The sequence below is a fragment of the Rhipicephalus microplus genome, chromosome 5 (genome assembly GCF_043290135.1).
Source record: "Rhipicephalus microplus isolate Deutch F79 chromosome 5, USDA_Rmic, whole genome shotgun sequence".
NCBI lineage: Eukaryota > Metazoa > Arthropoda > Arachnida > Ixodida > Ixodidae > Rhipicephalus > Rhipicephalus microplus.
In genome coordinates, this window is record NC_134704.1 from 209,120,946 (window position 1) to 209,144,998 (window position 24,053).

The 24,053-nt window shown below is 44.6% G+C and overlaps 1 protein-coding gene across 4 annotated transcripts in view; it reads left to right on the forward strand.

The window, feature by feature from the left end:
• The window catches only part of Clic (chloride intracellular channel protein 5), a 233,265-nt gene that overhangs the window by 205,546 nt on the left and 3,666 nt on the right, over nucleotides 1-24,053 (forward strand). For 2 of the 4 annotated variants that reach the window (XM_075896444.1, XM_037424354.2), the window contains one exon: nucleotides 1,073-4,457. In XM_075896444.1, coding sequence (XP_075752559.1) covers nucleotides 1,073-1,296 — 224 coding nt within the window. In that variant the 3' untranslated portion in view covers nucleotides 1,297-4,457. Of the gene's footprint in view, nucleotides 1-1,072; nucleotides 4,458-20,744; nucleotides 21,200-24,053 lie in introns of those variants that run through there. The other 2 variants (XR_012895577.1, XM_037424357.2) reach the window with 2 other exon arrangements.

A 24,053-nucleotide genomic window follows, 5' to 3' on the forward strand; every position in this document is an offset into this window, starting at 1 on the left:
AGAAAATAAAGACATGAAGAAAGGCTTGAAATGTTTTCATTGTTCCTGTCAATCTGTGTACTCTGGCCATTCCTTGGATTCAGTTTTCAGTTGGCCTTAAGCGAAGCTTCGACCTATGCTTTCCCTGTAGCTAGCGGCACTGTCCTGTCCGTTCACGTATTTCTCAGGTAAACATGTGCAAGTTTTTTTTTTTGCTGAAATAAATTTTGAACTGCATTAAATATTCATATTTGCGCAGCCCCCCCCCCCCCCCCCCCCAAGACTCCCACCTTCTACTGTCTACCCTCATGTGTTCGGCCCCTTCAAACCATGCAAACCTGATTTTTTTTTGCTTGCAAAAGGGGGAGGGGAGTGCGTAAGTCTTTGTGCTTCAGAATCCTTGAACTTGGCAGATATAAATGAACATTAATATTTACAAGATGCTTCAATGATGCTTTGAACTCCAATCGGTGTATGGAAAATTTTGGGTGTACTCCTAAAACGCTCCAAAATAACACTTTTTTTTGCTTCGAAAACATTTATGGCTGTTTGAACACAGTACTTTTTCTGCTTCTAAGTATGCTCCCGAAAGTAAATGTCACTTCTGTCACTGTCAGTGTGTCTAGGTGATATGTTTGCCCTTTGATGCCATAGAAGTTTCGGGGGTGCCCTTTTTGTGGTTACCTAAAGGAACATGAAGGAGAAAGCCATAATTAAGAGATGGATTCGATCTTGTTGCATTTACGCTACGATGAAGCGAGAGTTTCGCAAGGGAAGTTTTTTGATCACATACACAAAAGGAACTAACACAGCTTCAAGCACATTTGATAGTTAGTAGGAGCACATATTTTCGCTAACTATGGAAGCTTCTGTACATCCACATATGGATTTTCCTTCAATAAAATGATGCGCTAGACAGCCTAGACAATGGCATCTGTACAATTACAGTGCTTTCACTCACTGTCTTTCTCCTGTACCTCTATTCCCTTTTTTGATTCTGAGCATTGGATTTTTAGTGTGGCAGTACCGATTGCCAACAACTTCATTTTAAGTATGAACAAGCAGTGTGTGATGTGGTTTGTCCTCGTTTCAGGCAAGTACTTTGCGGACTTCGACATACCACGCACACTGTCTGCACTGTGGGGCTACATGGGCCACATGTATCAGCTGGATGCGTTTACCCAGTCATGTCCTGCAGACCAGGACATTATCAACCACTACAAACTGCAGCAGAACACCAAGGTGAATAAGCATGAGGAGCTTGAGACGCCCACGTTCACCACATCATTGCCTGCTGAGCTCAACAACCACCACTGATGGGCCCTTCCTTCGTTCCTTGCCCACCCTTTTACGAGATGATGCAGCACATGGCCAGCAGTACTTGTGTCGAGTCACGCGATATATTTGCGAACATTTGTGTAGCCAAATTGATGGCGTCAGCAGCAGTGGCAGCATTTTTGCTAATTATATGCACACCAAAGCTTGTAACACGATTGCTGGATCTGACATCTTCTGCAGCAGTGTTTGTTGTTCGCACGGTGAAGGGGCCATTTTTCTAAAAAGGGTGCAAAGCAGACCGACTGTGTTGTTAAACATTTGAGGGGGCTGTTGTCTTCACACCAGGCAACGGCCACAGCAGTGCATGTTAATGCGCATTCTTGCATTTTAGCAAAGAGTGTGGCTTAAGGTATGAATGGTGTAGGCAACAAACTAGTGTTGTGAGATCTGCGACAGTGAAGTGATATAAACTTTTCAAAGTGGCTTGGTTCGCCGAGCTGTCTTTTTGGAAACCAGAGAATTGGCTTCAGAAGGAAGCTATATCATCTGTATGAGTTCGCTTAGAAAGTCTTAGAAGCACTACTGCTGTTATGCCCAGCGTGAGCAGACCTCGTCGGGAGGAAAACCACCTCCTTTTGTCCTGATAGCATGCAATTCAATTTTATTGTCCAACAAATGAAATAAATACCAGACAGTAGTATAAAATTTTGGGGTATAATAGACCTGCCTTCATGTCTGACGCAGCTTTAGTGTAACGAAGCTACACAGCATTGAACTAGAAAACAGTGGTTACAATAGTCGTAGGTTAGTTGTTACACTGAAATGGTGCTAGGTGCGTTTCTTTTTTAGGAAAGTGCTCAGCGCAGCGTCAACTGTTCTTTAGTAGGATGCATTGCATAAAAGTCGGACATCTGTCACACTTGCCTAACAGGCATTGGAATATATTTATCAAAGAGTGGTGTTTCTAGAAGAAAGGATTAAGGGAACTCGGTGCCGTTTGTCTGCAATTAAGGCCCTGTAAATTTTTGCCTCAGTGTCAGCTGCTGCCGATTCTTTATTGTGTGTGCTATCCTTCTTTTTTTCACTTCTTCCTTGTTTTTTTTCTCCTCATGGGAGGGCGTTTTATCAGCGAGGTGGCTAGCATGTGCCAGGCATTTGAGAAGTGAAGTCCACAACGCAAATTTGTGAAGCGAGCAATGGCCACTTTGCTAGCATGCCAGCATTTAATGTCAAGGCATGTGAACCTTAAATTTAGTTAAATATATATATGCATAATTTTTGAAGGCTATGTTTGGTGCTCTTTTTGTTCTATAGTTCGCTGCTGGCTGCTCCCTTCAGTGCTCGGTGATGCCAAATGAAGCTCGGTGATGCATTTTAATAAGGGTTGCTATGCAAGCACGAAAGTGCTGGTAGAAAAGTCAATGGAAGGCATGGAACAGAAGGCAAAGAGGGACAACACGAGCGCTGTGTTGCAATTTTCTGGAGAAATGTGGCCTGGCGCTGTAAGTTCATTGGCTATAGTGCAGTTCTCTTGTAAAGTGTTTATACAGCTTTAAGGAAAGCAGGATACCAAGGTGCGTTGTATATAGAATAGCTGTGTATTAGTCGAGAGCTTCCACATGAAAAACGAAATGTGTGAAAGCAGTGTCTATGTCTCTGCTTGTGTCTGCCCTTCTGGAAGTATTCGAGACTGCTGCGACACACAACTACTATTTTAGGGCTTGTAGAATTTCAGATCCTAACTTCTACAACGATAATATCGCATGCCAGCTTGGTGCATTTAGCTGAGTCATGCTTTGGTGCCCTCGAGCGCACAAAGAAGCCCTCTCTTGAAGTGCCACATTTGTATTTAGGCGAGCCTGACAGTCGCCCATTTTTTTTTTTTTTTGGTCCTGCCTCGTGGGTTCTTTCACCTTTAAAATGATTACTTTCACATTGTGTGAGCCGCTGTGTGCCTTTTCTTTTTTTTCCCTTATCTGTTTCTATGAAAACCGGCTAAGATATTAGTTGTAGATATACACCCATGTACATAGGACTTCCATGTTGCCTCGCCTAATGTGACATCTCCACCTTTGTTATCCTAGAGCATAGTGTTATTGAAAATGAAGACTTTGAGAGTTGAAATACTTTTTGTGACATGCTTGCTACTGACACATGCTGCATTATCACTGCACACTTTAGGTATTCAGGTGAAAGTGCAACGTTGACCTTACGCCCTGCAGCAGGGTTAGGGGCACATCCTGCTAGCATGCATCTTGATTGCTTGACTGCGTTTGGTCCGGGTTATGAATTTGGTATGGCATGGCACTTGTTGGGAAGAACTTTGCATTTTATGCCAATGTTTGCTTATAGAGCACCTTAATGTGATGCGACCTTTCCAGTTCATTATACTTAAAATGAGGCATTGGCTTGAGACTTAAAATGAGGCATTGGCTTGAGGTGTTGCTCAGAAAGCAAATGTGAAGGCAATTAAAAAAAAAGGCTGACCACAATAAAAGCAAAACGCAAGATGGTTCGGCTCGCGCACTACAGCTGCTTCATTAACATTTTTTTGTGTGTGTGTGAAGAAGGCGAAACATGTTACCCTTTGCTCTTATCGTGTCCAGCGTTTCATTTTAATTGCCATCCTGACCAGGTGCAGTTTGATCCAGCTATCAATTTGAATGGGAATTTGAGCATTTCATGCGAGGATTGTAAAGTAAGTCTCTGGATACGTGCTGCTACCACTACAAAAGCAGAATTTCTGAGAACGTCACTTGCAAGCCGGTCTGCCATGGCCTTTACTACGAGATTCATCGTTTAAGATGCAAGCATGATTAACCTGACAGCAGCACTGGAGGTGTATTGTGTAGTTTGCATGAGATGTGTGCAAGATATTGGAGCGTAGTTCTGGGGACGAAATTTGCACGTGATGCATGGTGGCAAGTTAAATGTTTGTCAAAGAATGTGCTAATGTTCAAATTAACTAGAAACTGTTGTGTCGGGCACGTGCATCAATTCCGATGATTTATTCCGAGGACTACTTTGAAAGCTGTTCTGAGACACTTGTATAGAAGCCTGAATTTTGTTTTCATGTGTGAATGTATGCGTGTGCGTGTGTGGGTGCATATGTGTGCGTGCATACGTGTGCATACAAAAAAGATTTTGCTCACAGCAATTTGTAATGCTTGTATGCAACAATAAACGCCACTAGAAATTTATGCCACCTTGTTTTTTTGTGTGGCCTTGACAAGCACTTTCAAGGTGCCACGTTAGTAGAGAAAAATTAATTTGAAGGATACTTGAAACATATAAATATAAATTGCTAATGGGTTCAAGATTGTCAAAATGGTGCTGGTCTGCTCTGTTTGCAATACATTGCAATTAACAAGGTTCCAATAGCATTGTTGTGTCAGCAGCAGTCCTCTGCCACACTCTTCCCCGAAGCAGCGCTTGACGCAGTATTGCACCTAGCATCGGCCACATTATAAACGGTCCTTTTACCCTCTCAGCCATAGTCTTGATGGACTCCAATGTCGCGAGAACACGGGGGACATTGTTGCTGGCTGAATTCGACACTTGCAGTTAGTCCTGATCGCTGTTCTCAATTTAGACATTTTCTTCAGCTGCAGGTGTTTAAAACCCAGAACAGTGATTCCGAATATATAAATCGCCTACATTTTATTATAAATAATGCAAATTTAGGTCATCAAAAGCACTTTTGCAAATTTCACGATATGAGAACCTAAAAGGCGTGCTTATGCGAAGTTTAGCTGCTGATATAGCCTCCAGGATCAATTCCTGTGAACATGCGTATATCATCTGCAGAGTATCAACAGTGCATATAGCTTGGAAGGTACTTTAAATATATTTTGATGTTTGCATGAGTGATTGGCTACATCACTGACATGCTCTATTTCTTTCACATGATCAGACAGCAGCCTGTTATGGCCGCCATTTTTATTTGGTCCCGTTTGCTCCAACAGACAATTACTCGGCAACTGCTTGCGAGTCTGGGGCTGCGGCACGCAAGAGTTCGGAGTTTTGCGTTTTATGACATTGCTGTCTCGTTTTCTGTTTCAAAAAACTTCTTGGTGCTGAAGTGCTTCACAGTTCTTACATGGTCGAGAATTTCACCTGTTAGGCAGTGATACCTGCACTTGCACCTAGTCACTTTTTTAATCCGAAACTGGTCAGTGAAAATGAGCCTGTAATTAATTTCTCATCTGCTTGAGATGTGTTATGACTAACAGACCCGCAGGAATACATTGCTGGGGAAAAAAAGGCGAGGCCAAAATTTTTGTCAGTTCCCCTGCAAAGGATCTCTGTGAGCGAAAGTTTTGTTTGCGATTTTTTTTACCTGGTAAGGCAGAAATTGAATAGTAAATGCTACTATGCATTGTATAATCAGTGTTAGCACCGTTTGTTGAGAAGAATTTCGCATCAGTTTGAAACACCTGCCTCAATACCATACAGTGGTGCAGCGCCTCAGACCACATGCGCTCCAGTTTCAGTGACGCTGAACGTACTGTTTTCAAATGAGAGCTACGACGGGTGTCGGAACAATGCAACAATGTGGGTGCTTCGAGCTGGTCTCCCTCAGAAGAACGCCTGGCCCGCGCAGCAGGCGCAGCACATTCACAGCGAAAGCTAGAAGAGCGGCGTTTCAGAGCCTCTTCTAAATACTCATTGGGTCAGTGCTGCAAGCACACTTGCTTGATACCCACTACGGCATTAATAATACAAATTTTTTGGTAGTAGGCCAGCATTTGCTATGCTATATTTCGTCATTCTTATGAGAAGCATGGTATCCGCTAGACACTTGTTAAGAAGTTTGTGCCAGTTGTTCATGCAGTGGCCAAGGACGATGAGGAATTGTGCTTGAAATGGGTATGCACCATAGTTATTAGTTGAACTAGAACAAGCTCATGTTCGAGCATTGGACGACCCACTTGTTACGTTATTCGCATTGTGTGACGATTAGTTGTTCTTTCACTGTTTTAAATTCTTTACAAGTCATATTAACGTGATTGCTTTCCCAACGTCAAGCCTGGCTAAGGCAAGTTTGCCAACAAGCAGCGGTGTTGCTCTGTGGTAGAATACTGGATTCGCACCCAGTGGACCCAGGTTCCAGCCCCCACTGTGTCACTAGTGCTAGGTTTTTTTTTTTTTCTTCTAATTTCGTGCGATGTGGTTACGGGACACCGCCGCCGCCGCTCATGACGAGTTTTTATCTTGTAACAGCTTTCACTGTAAAAAGCAAGGCATTCTTGGCGGAAGCAGCCGACAACCACCTTGAGAGCAGCCAACAGAGCAAGAGGAACGACGATCAATAGTCCTCATCTGGTATTATGCACGCCCCGAAAATGTTCCCCGACGGCGACAATCCTTGCGTGACCTCTGCAAACGTTCCTGTCTACGTCAAACCACAGAAAATGTCGATTAGACCTGAATACTCATATGAGCTTGCACCCTTGCTTTAAAACCAAATTGAAGCACCTTCTGTCCAGGTGTCTTGTTTTTGTACTTCAATTTTTTCATGCAACTCAGTTAAGATGAATTAACAACTCTCCCAGCAGTCCATGCTTCTAAAATGTCTTACAGGCAACCTTCGTCACTGATAATTGGTCAGAAGTGGCCCAGCACGCGGGACTATCAAACAACACAAGCATCTCGAGTTTCCAAATTAGGTGTCGAGGGCCCTTTAAGCATATTCTGGAAAGGAAATGGTACAGTAGCTTGTATTGGTTTGGTCCATATACACACAGATGTAAAGAAAAAAGGTGGGTGATAAGTCTCCTAGTGTTAATTCCATGCCCTTCACACACGCAATAAACCCTGCTCATCTTGCATGTGATCTCATTCCAAGAAAACTTTTTTCTGTTACAGCAATTGATGGTGAGCTCACACACATTTCCCATTTCTGCTTTAGCTTTGGCTTTTCTTATTTCACATGTGAGCTGATTCGTAGACCAGCTGATAAAGATACTATACAGACTAGGGGAGCACCCACATCCTCCTGCAACCTGCTGCTAAAACCACCCTCCCTCCAGAGAGGGAACAGCTGCACCATTGTTAGCCAAACTTGTTTTCCTGCGCTGAACCTCGGTTTTACCGCTGTGCCATACTGCGCCGCAGCGCCTAAATTTAGCTGCAGGGTTTGACGGCCATTAAGCCCCATGCCCAAAAAATGGGGCTGAAACATAGTGTTGCGTCGTAACAGTGATAGTTTCGGTTTTTTCGAGATTGTTGTTGCTTGAGCTGTGATGTTTAATTCTCACACTTAGTTCACACTTAGAAATCGGCTTTTTACAGCGACCAGAATATACCTTTTTCAAGCACCGCACTGCCACCCGTGGGCGCTCAAGTGCTTCTGGGAGATGTGGGAACATCCAGCCGACCAGCAGAGTGATGCCAAGCCTCTGCAAGCACGTGTTTTACTGATTGGCAGCTACCCAATCGAAAAACTTTTCTAAACTGCCTTTTTTAGTGAAGACATTGTACAAGCTTACATACCCTATTTACGTGATTGTAAGTCGCCTAAAATGTAGGTTGACTTCCCAAAAATAGAATGGCATAAAAAAAAGAGAGGAGCACAAGCAGATTTATTAAACAAGAAAGGTTTATCCCATTCTAAAGCCATCGATGCGTGAAGGTGGCTTGATGACAGTGCTTGGAAGCTGTGCAGGAAAGCTAGCTTTGCCCAAATACTCTGAGATTATTTTTAGGAAGACTTGGCAACTGAAACTAGTCTTCGATTCTAGGTCGACCCCCACAACGAATTTCAAAATAAGACAAAGTGGGTTGACCTACAATCATGTAAAAATATAGTTTCAGCGTCGTCTGAAACACACAGGTAAAGGATGGCCATCAATGTATTTTTTCATATTTAAAAAACCCAGCGCAAAAAACGACAGGAAAGAAAGGAAGACACAAGACAGGGTGAGGACAGCGAAATGCGCTCTGTTCTGTCTCCTCCTTTCTTTTCTGCCGTTTTTTTGCGCTGGGTTTTTAATATGTATGTGAACAAACTCTCCCAAGCTTTAACCTTAGCTAATGTATTTTTTCTTCAGCATAGGGCAGCAGCAGCCTCACACGTAAACGAGATATTTTGGCACGGTGCGTTTGCAGTAGTAATATCTCTGGACTTGACAACAGGTACGTTTGATTAATCAAACAAGGGTGTTGTTGAGTGCTTGCTCTCATAGATTAGGAATGTGCACGTTTCACGCGACGAGAACACTGTCGTAACAGCGATGTCGTAGCTTTGGTTGTCAATCAACTAATTATGGCATGTCAGCGAAAAGCATTGCAAAATTATCTCTAGATACGGTAGCTAAACTACAGCTATTGGCCGCGAGATCAAGCAGAGTCGCTGCCTGGCGGCAACTGGCCACAGTGGTGAAGGGTGGATTGCTCCGTGCGTCGTCTGCTGGCCACGTCATGTTTCCATGTGGGTGTACATCACGCACCTTCTCAAACTGTGGTTTGTCCGGTCATGTAAGTGCGAGGGTAACTGTTTCTACGTATTCCTGAAACGACGTAAAAAAGCATTTGACCTTGTTCGGTTGCTAGTGCATTGTAATAATATCGCCAGGTGCAACTTTCCAGAGTGCTGTTTATAGTCGTCGTACCCTCCATTCACCAGAATAACTTCAGAGTGGGTATCCCTTTCCGTTTCAAGCACATTGCAAAATGCTCTTGGCATCCTCCCAGATATGAAGACTTTGGATTGCTCAAGTGAATGCAGTGTTTCATAGTGACTCAGTGGTAAAAAAGAAAAAAAAGAAAAGGCTCTAGGTTATGCATTTGCGCATTGTTGGTAGGTGTACAACTACGGCATTGTAGTTTACCGATCATGCGAGGAGCCTTAGTTTTGTTTATTTAGCCGTGGTGCCACTATATAGCAATATTCCTATCACATAAATTTTGACACATCGGTACTTAAACTGCACTTAAAACAGTTACCGTGTGCTTAGATTTAGGAACGCTTTTAGGAGCCAAGAAGAGGAAAATAATTCAGATGGTGTGCCTTATATATAATACTGTATGACTTTACCGAACACTTTATCTTTTTTTACATTATCTTCAGCATTTGTGTGGCATTTTTAGTGACCGACTGAAGGTAGTGGTAATTTTTTGTTTAAAAAAAAAAAAACACGCTTGTCCCATTAACCAAGCTTTTGTTATAGCACTGTCATGCACGTAATACATCGTTGAAAGGTTTCTGCTGAACTCTTCTATAAATTTCTTTATATTCTTACTGGTGCAAGAACATGTGCATACACGTAGTAAATGCAGTGTCAATAAGTTTTTCTGACTAGCCTTATCGAGTGTCCAACATTTCATGGTGAACAGAATGAGGGGGAAAAATCATATGCGAATAAGGTGCGAACAATGATACTCAATAAATCACACTAATATGTGGGCTTTCTATTTTTTGTTGTATGCGGTTGACAAAGATGTAAATAAGTAGTTCAGTCACATTACAGCAGTGCGTAACAGTCGGAACACAAGGTAACGACGCACACACAACACGGCAAAGGCGTGATTTAGTGCAAAAGCATGAAGAGAGTCCCCCAGGGCGAGCATCCCTATGAAAGGCAGAATGTGCCTCACTCGCCGGTAATGTTAACGTTGCATAGGCGTCGTGCACCGATTCAGTAGAGAACGTAGATATTAACAGAAAACTATAGTCAATGCATTTTATCCGTCGACAATCTGCTCCGACCGCATGCAACAAAGCGCCGCTGCGTGTATTTGTATACGCGCCACCGACCGCCTATCCACATTTTTGCAGCACGGTGCTGCCACCTGTAGCCCGATCTCGCCGCGAATGCCGATCAGTGGGAAATGTACGGATCCATATCACCCTGAAGTGGGTGGTAGGTGCATGAGCTAGCTTGGGTGCGCCCACATCTTGTAGTAATTTATTTTCTACTCCTTTTCATCTGTAACCACAAAGGCACAAGCGAATGCCGAGAACGGTTGCATATGAGAAAGAAGTAATCCTAATTGCCACACGATGAACGGAAGATTCGTGAGCGCCTAGTGTTCACATAGACTGCTGTGTAATTTCATTTCGTTTTTGTGAAATGTTATGCTTGGTGAACTACCTGTTGCATGAACATTTTTATTCCAGCACTAAGACTGAGTGCCAATTTTAGTTTTTGTGTTTATTTGTCTTGTTTTGTAATGGTTGACATTGCAATCACAGCTGTCATGTAAGGAAAGAAGAGTTGCCATAGCCTCACATAGGCACCATAAAGTACAGTGTCTCATTGGTTTCTCAGTGGCACATGCTTTTAAATAATCATCTTCTAAATGTTTGCTGTCTGTGTGTTCCTTCGTTCATGATGGCACCAGCTAGAGGAAGAACTGTGCAAACATGCTGTGCGCCTGGGTCTGGCAACAATAGCACAAAAGACAAAAGGTTTTCATAGACAAAAGATTTTCGAGCGACCTTGCCATGAGGTCGAACGAGGAAAGGGCCAGGAAAGAAACATGCTCTTTGGCAACCAAGTCACAAGGTTCATTTCAACATGACAGGCCAAAGGGCCTAAGAGTATGTCCTTCCAAGGTCGAAATCATCCTGGACAAAAGAAGCACAGCGTAAGTTGTGCAAGATTCAAAATTTTTACCCTTCATTGAGCTGGCCCATGCCATCTGTGATGGTTAAGGACGTTCGTCACTATGTTTGTTTATAGCGGACGAGAAAGGATGAACATGAACAATTTAAGCGAACAAAAGAAACTTTAATTATAGCGGACGAGAAAGGATTAACATGAACAATTTAAGCGAACAAAAGAAACTTCAATTTGTACACTAGAGAAGGAAGTGACAGAAGATTTCATGAAGGAGATTGCGGACATCTCTGCTATGGTGGCAAGTTTTGTGCCTCACAGTTTGGGTCCCCGTCATCCCGACATGATGCAGTCGTCGACGTGCGCGAGGACAAAGGTGGCATGGCTGGAACGGCTGACGGCACACGGATGCGCTACTGTGTGCAGCGCCGCTGAGTCGGACGTCGCGGCCAACCCAGCAGTCAGGGTCGCAACTCCTGAGTTCCAGGATCAGGCCACAGCTCACGAGGACCACACCCGGTAGGCCTCGCCCACGAACCTGCTCCCGGCCATGGCACCCAGGCAGGAGCCGTTCAGCAGGCCCCATCCTTGGACCTTGTACAGGCCGACGGACTCGACCTCGAACAGACACACCGGAGCTTGACCTGGCGACACGTACGGGTCCCACGTCCGGCTCAGGAACGCTGCCAGAACAAAAAATGAGAACATGCATTCATAAAATGAGAACATGCATTCATAAAGCATGCATGTCAGTGAAATTGCTTAAATATATCATCAATATGAATGACACAGCATACTGCCCATGCCTGGATTACCTTGTATTTACCATTGCAAAATAAACTCCATAGACCTCACGTGGACGGTTACTGTTGCGGGAATTGAGGCTAGCCCGCTGCCTTTGCGCGGGCTTTGCCGCATTTTCTGCCGTTCTCATGTCCCGACATGTCTGCCCTCCTTTGCGGTCTGCCACGCTGAAAGAGCGGAGTGACGTTTAACTCCCTCACCCGGTAGCGGATGTAGACTGTGGCGCTGCGCGCGGAGTCTCCCGAGAGGTTTTCGCGCGCTGCGTCAGGAGCGGACAGATACTCTCCGGGACTGCAGACGGTGAGCCACGCAATCTTTTCTGTCCGTCAACCCCCGTCGCTCGGGGCACGTCGAACTTCGCTGACGGCGCCTCGCTCACCTTTTGTTGCCCCACTGCGTACGCACAGCCGAAGGACAGTACGGTGTCCTAGTGCATGGCCTAGCTACGCCGACCCGTCTCCCTCCGAAGCCAACGCGAGCGCCTTTGCCCTCGCTCGAGCAACCGGGCCTTAGTCCCGGTGTCTCAGTGGATCACCTTTACCGCGGAGATGTGCTCGTGGCACCCTGTGTAGTACTTTTATGACCGAGGCGTGGATAAGCCTGTTTGCTTTCCCGCCGCGCCTTTGCAACAAGCTGTACTGCGTTTGGTGTTGCCACAATAAAGTGTTGCGACTTTGAGCAGTATCGTGTTCTCGCCACGACGACGGTTAACGCGTGCCCTGCGGCTCGCTAAGACCGGCCCTATGCTGGTGGCCGTACTCCTTCAAGATACGTGTACACCACACTGTACATAAATACGTAAATATGTGTGAGACTCTTTGGGAAGTGGTGTCTAAGGTTAGCCTAAACAGAGGCATGGTAACATCAACACTACCCATCAATCGACCTAAGCATTGTATCTATCTTCCCCTACTTCACTGGAAAGTTATCATAATCCTTTTGGAAGTGACCACTATGCTGTAACTCTGAGCTCATCAGTACCAAATGAATGCCCTAAATAGCTTCCCAAATGGCTTATAGAAAAAGCTAATTGGGACCAGTTTTGCAAGGTTGCTAGCTCAAGTCGGACTGACATATGTGGTTCTAGCTTAGATGGAGCTGTAGAATACTTTACTGGTTTTCTTGTTAAAGCTGCGCTAAGCGCATTCTGCAAACATCTGGACTGTCCGGAAAACGACACGTCCTCTGGTGGAACAGTGAGTGCCAAAATGCACGCTAACAACAAAATAAAGCATGGAGGCTGCTTCGAGACTCGCCGACCGTCGAGAATCTTGTCAATTTTAAAAACATGAAGTCGCAAGGCAGGAGAACGCGTCTACAAGCCAGGAGAGAGAGCTGGCAAAGGTTTTTATCTGGAATCAACTCGTGTACACATGTGGCAAGGGTCTGGAGTATGTTTACCAGGGTAGTAGGACAAGAGGCACGTCCACTTCCTTTAGTAAACAGGGCAACGGTTTAGAAGACCAAGTGAACTGCCTCTGCACACACTTTGAACAGGTCTCCAGCTCATCCCATTACAGTGCAGCATTCCAATGATCCAAAGCAAGAATAGAAAGATAGGAAATAGAACGCAAATCTACAAACAATGAACCTTCGTCTTCGCTGAGTTACAAGCATCGTTAAACTGCTCTAACAAAACCGCTCCAGGCTCTGACCTTATATTATACAAAATGCTCAAACGTCTGCCTCCTAAAATCTAACAAGCTCTACTTTCTTTGTTTAATGCCGTTTGGATTTCTGGTGAGATCCCTCCTGCCTGGAAAGAAGCAGTCATTATTCCGATTCTTAAACAGGGCAAGGACTCATCTTCAGCATTAAGCTACAGGTTCATAGCATTGACGAGCTGCCTTTGCAAGGTTTTTGGAAAAATGGTAAACAGAAGATGGATTCAGTTCCTTCAAACAAATAGCCTGCTTGGTGCCAGTGCGGGTTTCGAGAGGCTAAGTCCACTACTGACCACCTTGTCTGTATCGAGGCACAAGTTCATGATGCTTTCATTCATAAACAATTCTGTTTTTCTGGATATGGAGAAGGCCTACGTAATGCTTTGGCATACTGCGAGACTTGTCACATTAAGGTGTGCTAGGCAGAATATGTGCAATAATCGAAAGCTACTTGTCCATCCGGACATTCCGTGTCCGAGTTGGCATCATTTCATCTCGAATATTTGTCCGAGAAACAAGAGCGCCACGAGGATATGTATTAAGTTGCACACTTTTCGTAGTCAATTTGTATTTCTCGGGCCTGTTTCTCCCACGCAATATCTTTTACTGCACATATATTGATGATGTACAGGTTGGTTTCAAATCGGGCAACCTTTTAATGTGTGAAAGTCAGGTTCAACTAGGTTTGAGCAAGGTTTGTCAATGGGCAGATGAGAATGGTTTTAAACTCAACGCAAAAGAGCACTTGCGTCTTGCTCTTCCGAAAGAGGAGCCTCCGTCTAGACCCCGACATTGACCTGCATGGTCAACGTCTGTCCGTGAACACCAAGCGTAAGATTATGGGCCTAATATCAGACACAAAACTATTTTTCATCCCATACATCAAGTGTTTAAGATACAGGTGCTTAAAAACAATGAATATTTTGAAAGTGTTATCACGCACTATCTGGGGTACTGACAGAAAATGTCTAATGAAATTGTCTAAAAGCCTCGAGCGCACACGCCTAGATTTCGGTGCTATAATTTATCAGTCTGCAACACCATCGTACTTACAGATTCTCGACCCTGACCATCATCTAGGCATTCGCCTCTCTACGGATGCTTTTGAACTAGCCATGTAGAGAGCCTGTATGTAGAATCAAATGAATGGTCGTTCCATCTGCAGAAATGTTACACGTATTTTACATACTGTTTTAGGGTGAACGCAGACGAGGAATATCCTACTCACTCCACAGTAAATGGTCTATCCAATTGTAACTTGTTCAATGACCATTCTTCGCTGAAACAGCCCTACTCACACCGTGTCAGGAGGTTGGCTGAGGAAATAGCAGTGCCTCAAGTCAGCGGAGAATGTGTCATTACTGAAAGCAAGCTCATGGGCCAAAATCCTTTCAAGGTATGGTTGAAGACACTAGTTAATTTCCTCCTCCTCGACTAGCTTCTACACTAGCTTAGGAGGGAAGATGTTTGAGGTTCGGAATGGGTCCCCTTGATGACTCGAGTGCACGGTGGCAGCGCCAGGGAAGAGCCGTAGTCCGGTAAGAGACACTTTATTGCAGCCTCAGGCGTCTGCCGGAATACAAGCCTGAGCCTCCGCTCCTCCATTTCAGATTCAAACATCCTCTTTTCAACCCTCGGTTGAACAAAGGGTCTTCACACAAACCAATCACAGGTTGGGACTCGCATCATCACAACCAATCACAGAAACACTTTCCATAATAGGCACTACATTGGTAAAAACCACGTTACCAAATACAACACGCAAAGGGATAGGTTCTCCGCGTGTGACACTCTCTCATATGCCAGGTCGTGCTGCCTCCGTCGGCGGCCGTTCTCACGCTCAAGCCCTACCAGCTCTCTCATTAAATGTTGCTTCGTAGAAGCCTCCTTAAGAGCGGTGAGTACATTGTTGGGCACTGTGCTTTACCAGGTATGCGAGCGACAGCGAGGCCCCCCGGCGTCCTAATAACACTCAATAATGACGTACAGCGGGGGAGGTTAAGCTCGTCTCCCTACTGCCACTATGTCTCGGTTAGCCTAGTGATCGCGACCCCGCGTCCTTCTCAATGGCACGCGTACATGCCAACAATGGCTTAAACTCAGACGGCGGTGCCTGACCTGCTTCTTGCCAGACGCTCTTCTGGGTAAAGGCTAAACCACGGTACAACCGCACGCCCGGTTCCGCTCCGTTTTTTCTGTGCGGGCCCGGTTTTCAACCGGTTCAGTTGCGGCGACAGCTTTGGGAGAGGAGGAGCCCGCAAGTGCTCTAGGTTGCTGATCGGATAAAAAAAAAAAAATGGTGGCCCATGACCTCATCACGCAAGTCTGAGACGGTCGTGAAACATGGGGCTAGGCTGAAGCGACGAAGCCAGTGACAAGGCCTAGTCGGTAGCCGCGTAAAAGAAGCTTGTTTGGGCGTTATTGCAATTACCGCTAGAGTTAATTAGCATCCGCGCATATTTTCATCGAAAGGCAGCACGTCGGCGCAGCCTTCTTGCTCTCGTCACTGGCTGCGATTGCCGATGGAACGCGACAGAGTTGTGTTTACGCGAAGTTTGGAGATCGACGATTTCGTGTGTTTCGTGCTATCGTTCGCTTTGACTTGGAAACCGGAACGTGAACATCTGCAGGTGTCATCTTCGGATGACACATACTTGTCGTCAAAAGTGTTCGATCGCTGCAAGCAGCGCTTGTGATTTGTATGTGCGGCATGTTCGTAATTCATTCGTGAGGAGTACTGGGTGATGACACAATCTGCGGTGATAAACTTTATCGCCGTCATGCTACATGTTCTGCGGTGTGTTTGCTGCTTTGCCGCGGGCAATATGATGAGGTGACCGCATTGTGTCTGAAGTGCTTGATTGTGTCCCCAGTTTACAAAGTTTGCTCACTAGATACCGGTCGGGGTATGAGCCTGTGATGTTCTGCAGCGGTGCTAGACGCAAAAGTTGTTTGCGGTGTCTGTGTGCTCTGAAATGTGTCGTGAATAGGTGGTGTTAGTGGAGCTTTATTGTGTATCTGGCATCTCGATACAGGAATCCCATCAAACTTGAATTTGCTCTCTAGCTCGCGTATGCTTTGTTACAAATTTTTTTCCCGCACTTGCACGCTTTGCTTTCGTGCAGTGCTGTATTAGATACGTGCAAGAATGTTGGTGTCATAAATGACAACTTCAGGTGGTAGCGTTTATTTCTAACGTGTGAAAATAATGCACACAGAAAATTTCAAATAAGCTAAGTCGTGGTGCAAAAGTATTCTTGATGTTTCTTAACCACAGAGAAACCGTATTGATAGTCAAGTGAAAAAAAAAAAAAATGCTGCGGTTCCTTACAAATTTTCATATTACAATCGAAGGCTATATGCATATAAAGAAAACTATAGTACAACTAACCAAAATTGTGTGTTCATTATAAAATTTGTTAATGTACAACTGTCACAACAACTTATGTCAAACTTTCATGGCAGTTATGATGATAGTTACAAAAGCCAACCGAGTTGCCGAAATTGTAGCTTTCCAGATTGGCTTTTGCTCATTTTATTGTTATTGGCGTATCTTTTTGCCATGAACCTTTTATTTAATGAAAACAAAATTGACCCGTATTAACCAAACAGTTTTTTTTGTAGGCTTCTCCCAGTACGTTTTGATTACCAATTTTTTTTTTGCACCTGGTGCTGGATACCGTGTCCTAAAACTACTCATGCCAGTAAAATATTCCCATGAGCTATTTTGCACTTTCGCTGATAGACTGAGAAAAGGGCACTGACAATAGACGTCTTCAGGTGTGTTCGACTTGAAACATGACGCACACATGAAGTGACTGAGCATGAGCTGAGGCCTAATCGCCATCTGTATAAAAGAAGCTAATATGAATGTTATTGTGATTTTAGTACGAGAGTTCATCAGCATTTGAGGAATTATTCACCAAAATACAGCAGAGCAGTGCTAGGTTTCGGATGTAATATCACCCATGGAAAGGCACAAAGTGTGCTTTGTACATGAGTGTCAGGTGCTGCCAACTGTGTGTGTTTCATGCCATTAACTTCTCAAGTAATCCCATGCAGGTGAAATCTACATAGGGCTCAAGTTCATTGAACACAAATGTAGAACGTATTGGATAGCTGCGTTCGGTGTCCAGAGTACACAGTGAAATGCATTAGTTTCATCGCCTCTTCATCGCTGTCATGCATGTTTTATTGCTTCTGAACTATTTTGCTGTTTGTTTTCCTCTATGGTGATGGCATAGCTTTTGAGGGACGGATAGTTTCTTGAGGGACCGATAGTGGTTTGCAGCAGCTTTAGGTGCTGTTTTATGTGTTGTGCATCATGCAATGTGTTTGTATTACTAATTAATCCATGCAGGTAATCAGTCATGTGCTCTTCTTGATCAAACTATAAAAGCTGGATTTATCTGCATCTCTCACATACTATTTGTTTGAAAAGTTAGTCACCTGTGGGCTTCAAGTGCATCTTTTGGTGAGGTGCAACTACAAGGTGGCTTAATTTGCATATGCTGACAGGTCTATACACTACTTGTAGGATTGTTTTAATTTGAATCTTGGGTGCCTTAATTTTTCATACATGGACGTTATGCAACTGGATGATATGCATGGGTACGGTTTTGTGTTCAGACTGGAACATTTTACACACTAAAGAATAACTTCTCCGATCTTGTCGGTGCCTAAATGTGTGGGTTGTTAGTATAGGCACTTAGAGAGAAGATGACTAGTGAACACATTTGGTGAGTACTGTAAAGTTAATTTTGATGTTTTACATATCTTTGTGTTCTGGTAGGAAGCTATGTGTGTGTAATAATCCAATTAAGTCACTCGAATAGCTGGGCTATTACCCTTATTTTGAGAAAAGGATCAGGTGTGTTCGAATGATCACATTCATAGAGGAGCCCAATTCAGACGATAGTTTCATGGAAGCTTTATATTTTCATAGGTTCTGAATGCAAATAATGCAGCATCCGAACTTGTAAAGTATAATCGAAGCCTTTGTGGGACAAATCTAAGCCCAGTAAAGCAGCATGCATATCATCCTTGACATTATGCACGAAAGGCATAGCATATTTATTACATACTCTAAAGGGATACTCTTGTGAATTATTCTCCTCGTGTTCTATAACACCAACCTGAAATAATACTATTATGGACACTATGGCAGGGAATACGGAAGTGCATGGCAAATAGCTTCGAACACGCTGTTGCATGGTTCATGGCTGCAGCTGATGGAAACACTGGAAAGGGTGTAAAATCGAAGACATTGTTTGTCGATGAATGAGTTTTCTGGACAAATAGACCTGGAGAGATCAAGCAGCGAGTCTCAACACTGCCATTTATTCATGTGAAAAAGCGCAAAGATCCTCGTGCCATGCTTGATTCGTCGTTTTTCCGTTTTTTAGCGTGCGCTACGTTATCTGTCTTAACAAAGAGCATCATGGTTCTACTTAGCCTTGCCACTGCCGCCTTGCTAGTGCCGATACAAAACAGCAACTGATTGTATCACTAGCTGCTTGTGAATTTAATGTGATAATAAAGCGTTGTGCGGCGACAGCCATTCCTATCCACTCGTGTTTTCTCTCATACTGCTCACAATAATACACTGGTGCTCTTGCTCTCTGCACCCATCGCAATGCAGGCAGCATAACAAGAATCAAAACTTTCCTCGTGCTTGGCAGCACAACACTTGGCCTGCTAAGCTACCTAGACACCCATGTTACAATGATGAGTACAGTTGTCAAAGAGTCTGATAAAGCAGTTTCGTTGTGATCCTTGTTATGAACACCGATAGGTGTTAGAGTGCGTAGGTGTCAAACCAATGACGTCCTAATATAGGGTACAATTTCAAGTAAGCAAACAAATAGAACAGGCACTGACATAATTTACAAGATAGACAGTAAAAGGGTCGGCCCTTTGGGGAATGGTTAACAGCCTTTAAGGCGTATAAAGGCACACTATATTTAAATATTTAGATAAATTCCTTACCGCACAGCTTTAGCAGACTCCGCGTTTCCTTTCATCAAACATTGATCTAGGACAAGCCTCCCGCGATAACTAAGCTTCCGAAGGCTCTGCTCCTGCATTTGTCTGCCAGCCTGCACCCTCAACTTCGCGAGCATTGCTTGGCACCGTGCAAGCTGCTGTTTGACGGCCCGAAGCTGTCACCGCAGAGTTGCCTTTTCCGCTGCTTGCAGCGGCTGCATTTTTGATGGAGGCGGAAATGGTGTAAGCCCGTGTGCTCAGATTTGAGCACATGTTAAAAACCCCCAGGTGGTCAAAATTTTCGGAGCCCTCCGCTACAGCGTCTCTCATTATCATATAATGGTTTTGGGACGTTAAACCCCACATATCAATTATCTTTTTCGCTGCACAGCAACATTTAGTTTGTTATCCGTTTGGCAGGCGGAGTCACAACTCTGGTCGCTGCTGGTAATATTACAGGCTGCTGCATCTGTGAAAATGTTATAAACAGCAACAGTATGTATATACTCCATATCAAACACCATGTATACACGCCATGCAAAGTAAATCGCATGGACAAGGAATGCAAACAGCCGCCTTAACGCAAACGCGCAGATTGCGTACCGTCGTCTGCCGGCACAGTACCCAACATGCTCGTAGGCAGCGCAGGAACTTCGACTGCTTCCCTTGCACGCGACGCCTTCCTAGGCCGCTTTCGTGGCGGTCGAACTGTCCTGTGGTCAGGGCTTCGGCGCCGTGAAGTATGCTGGTAGGCCGTCGAAAACACGGGGAATGGCGTTAGGTCTGAGGCGCGGCTTGTCCCTCCCTCGGCAATGACACGGCGTCACCGTAAATCATGAAATCATCCATACGGATGATGTCTGATGAGTCAAAGTGCTTCGCGCACACACGCAGATGCTTCGAATCGAATCTGAAGTCGTCCGATTCTTACCGCGGTATGGCTCGCTTCCAGTGCTAGAACTGCTCGCGAACACTCGGCATGCGAAACAGCGATACCTTTTCGCTAGTGCCATTGTAACCGGAACAGCACTCCGGTACACAGCACCTGAAAGGCATCGTCGCGTGAACGTGCTGCTTCGAATGTACAATACTAAAAGCGGGCTTTCATCTAAAAAGAAATCACAAACACCAAGTACCTGTGCAGACATGCATGTGCGGTCTCTCTAGAACACTGACAATCCGGCAAAGTGTGGCCTCTACGCTGCAGTGGCGCCGCGGCGCGGCATCTTTGGGTGACATGTGAAGCTCCCCCATAGCGTGACGGCGAAGTTTCGTGACCAGAAAAAGTATTGAAGGACTATGGTAGAATGTACAATGAATATTTTGATAAACTGATGCTCTTTTGTTATGACAAGATTATCTTTCTTTTGGTACCACTACCATTGCATATAGTAAATACTTTTTTAAAGCTTTTAAACATGTGTTACACTTATCAACTTTTTAATTTATGTTTTGCTTGTTTTTGTTGCAGATCCACTCCTTGTTCCTAGAAAATGTCAGCAGTGCTGGATATGTCGTGCCCATAAATTTCCATCATGTTGTATCTAATCTGGTTACAAAGAACTACTGCTGGGTCGCTAAGAACAATTTTTCATTTCAAATTTTGCAAATGTGCTGCTGCTCCTGCTTGGTGAGGATTAACAAAACACTAATGAATTCGTTTCTTGGTTTCGCTTTTATAGGCAACATTCTGACTTTTTTGTTATGTAGACTTTTCCATGCTGTGATATTTTGGTTGCGATTCTTTAGAAAATGTTTCACTAGGACCACAATATTGCACACACTGCATCACTGGTGTTTATTTGAAAACTTGACCTTCTAATACATTTTTTTTTTTTCAATTTGCATATACTACCTTTCTGAAAAATGGTAACTTTTGCCATCTGAAGCAAGATTGAGCATTAAAACATTTTCACTGCCACCATATGTTTGCCACTTCAACGTTGTGTACTATTATTGCCTGTTCTATCAGCTTGCCGATATGTGGAAGCTGAGAACCCGAGCACATAACCAATTTCATCGTTTGACACTAGCTTCACAGCTAAGCAGCATGACTGTCTATAATCACTAAAATAAATGGTGCAGAAGACTGAGGCACAAAAAAACATATCGGGAAGCAGGAAGAGCAGAAGAGAAGACAGAGCAGCGCCAACTACCAACTGTTTAACTCTTTCAGCACCGCGCCCATAGGCCGTGGATCACATGTGATCGATGGTTTCGCGCACCTCTAGAATAAACATTTTTGCTCAATGGAACACCTGCCGCCATGTGTGAGATAGTTTGACAACTATACTTTTTTATTTTGTGAAGTTTGCTTTTTTATCGCCAGGTGGCGACGCATCGGATATTTTTTTTTTTGACAGCGCGGCGTCGTCGACAGTAATAAACATGGCGTCGTGCTCGCGCGCGAGCGCGATAAGAAAAACGCTTCCGCCTCGCGTATCTTCGGCTTCCGCAGTAGATTTTAGCGATGAAAGCGGCAGTGATGACTCGGAATGTGAAGTTACGAGCTCAGATTTTACCTCAAGTGAGGATTCAGGGGATGATCAGCCGGGAACTTCAAGCGGGGCTGGAAGGTGAGTGTTGGTTTCGCTTTCAGTTGGCTCTCGATTAGCTATGTGAACTCGGTATATGGTCTCGCTGATTTATATCTGTTCGCTTGGGTGTCAACCACCTATGGTGGTGATCTCCTGTCACCAGTGCAGAAAAAGATTGAGTTTTCGCCAAGAAGACAGCCCGGTGTCTACCTGGGCGATGACGTCTCCATGGCCCTGAGAAGCGGGACGAAGAAGTTTTTGACTGCCCTGGATTTCTTTCTTCTGTTTTTTTTCTGCGGAAGTTGTTGCAATGATTTGCGAAAACACAAAAAAGTATGCGTGGACCCGCATTCTGAGGAAGTCACCCCCAGTGAACTGCTGAAGTTCATTGGGCTGGTGATTTACATGGGGATTGTGAAGGTTCCACGACCTAAACTTTACTGGAACGTAGGAAGTCTTTATAGTGGTCTCCTTGCACGACGCATCATGCCCCAAAAGCGATTTATCGCTTTGCTAGCGCTCCTCCGAATTGCGGACTTGGATGATCCGAACCAACAGTCAAAAGGAAAGCTGCGATACATGTGGTGGCTTCTTGAGCACATCAACCAAGTGTCAGCACAGCTCTTTCAGCCCAATCGAGATCTCTCCGCGGACGAGCGCATGGTAAAATCAAAAGGGAGGTCTGGAATTTGTCAATACCTAAAAGATAAGGTGACTAAATGGGGATAGAAGCTGTGGGTGCTAGCTGACCCTGACACAGGATACACTGTGCAGTTCAGTGTCTACACTGGCCGCCGTGTGCAGCCGGGGCCTCATGGCTTGGCTTTTAATATAGTGTGCGATCTGTGTTCCTCATACTTCGATCAGGGGTACAAAATTTTTATGGACAGTTTTTACACTTCGACGCACCTCTTTGATTACATCCTTGACCATAAAACATTGGCTTGTGGAACAACGCGCAAAGATCGCCGAGGATTTCCCAAAGAACTGAAGGAGCCACGTTGAGAAAAAAAAAGCCAAACGTGGGGACATTTGATGGATGCGAGATGGCAACATCCTTTACCTTCGGTGGAAATATCAGCGCGTTGTAAATATGATCAGCAGCCATCCACACTGCCGACAAGAAATTTGTTGTAAAAAGACGAGTGCGGAGTGGTAACACCTGGACTGAAGTATCAGTGCCCAAGCCATTGCTGATTGACGAATACAACTCTGGAATGCTGGGAGTAGATAAGTCGGATCAAATGATTGGTTACTACAACGTCTTGATGCGAAGTGTGCGGTGGTGGAAAACGTTATTTTTTCATTGCGTCGACATTGCCTGCGTGAACAGTTTTGTGCTTTTTGAACACATCGTGCATCACACCCGGAGATCCCTGAGCTTAGTCGAAAAGCCGGGTATGATCATCTGGCCTTCAGAGAAGAGCTTCTTGAGCACAGCATACGTGACCAGCCCAAATTGTCAGGTTGAGGTCCAAAAACTGCAAGGAGCTATCTTCTGGAAGTTCAGTAGTGAACGTGGGCTCCTTAGCATTTGCTCTAAAAACATCTAAAACCTGCTCAATCATCACAGGAAAAGGAAAAGGGCATCTATTGTCAATAACAACTAAAAAATCATCTGCATATCTAAATTCTTTAAGAACATTTGGATGAGATGAAGTAAAAACACTTGGCTGTGCGTACCTCCCTCGGAGTAAGAAGGAGTTGTTAGTTTACGATTCAGCACATTCTAAGACTGTAAAAAGCGGAATCGCTCTACTTTGCTTAGAGTTGGCACTACGCAGATCATGTGAGCATGTTATGCAAGCTAGCTTTAAGCGTCAACTTCAAAGACTTTCCAAAGCCGGTTACCTTCAGTCCGTAGTTAGTTTCGTGGTGGAATCCCTGCGGCAGAGGGTAAAAGGTAGAAGAGCTAATGCAAATGCGCGCCCAAAGGAGAGAGAGCGGGTTAAGCCTGAGGTGGTCCCGTATATACACCATGTGAACTATAACCTCAAGAAGGTGGCTTCCCGTTAAGGCGTTCCGGTCGTTTTTTCAGCTCCCAACAAACTTGCTCAATTGTGCCCACGCATCACATGCGATAAGCAAAGGGGCTGCCAGAAGCAGCACACAAGACTTTTTAGGCGCTGCGCACAAGGCGTGGTATTTGGGACTCCCCTAGGCTGTGGCAAGTTCTATATCGGTCAAACGAGGCGTCACATTAATGACAGACTGAGGGAGCATGCCAATAGTTTAGGCAAAAG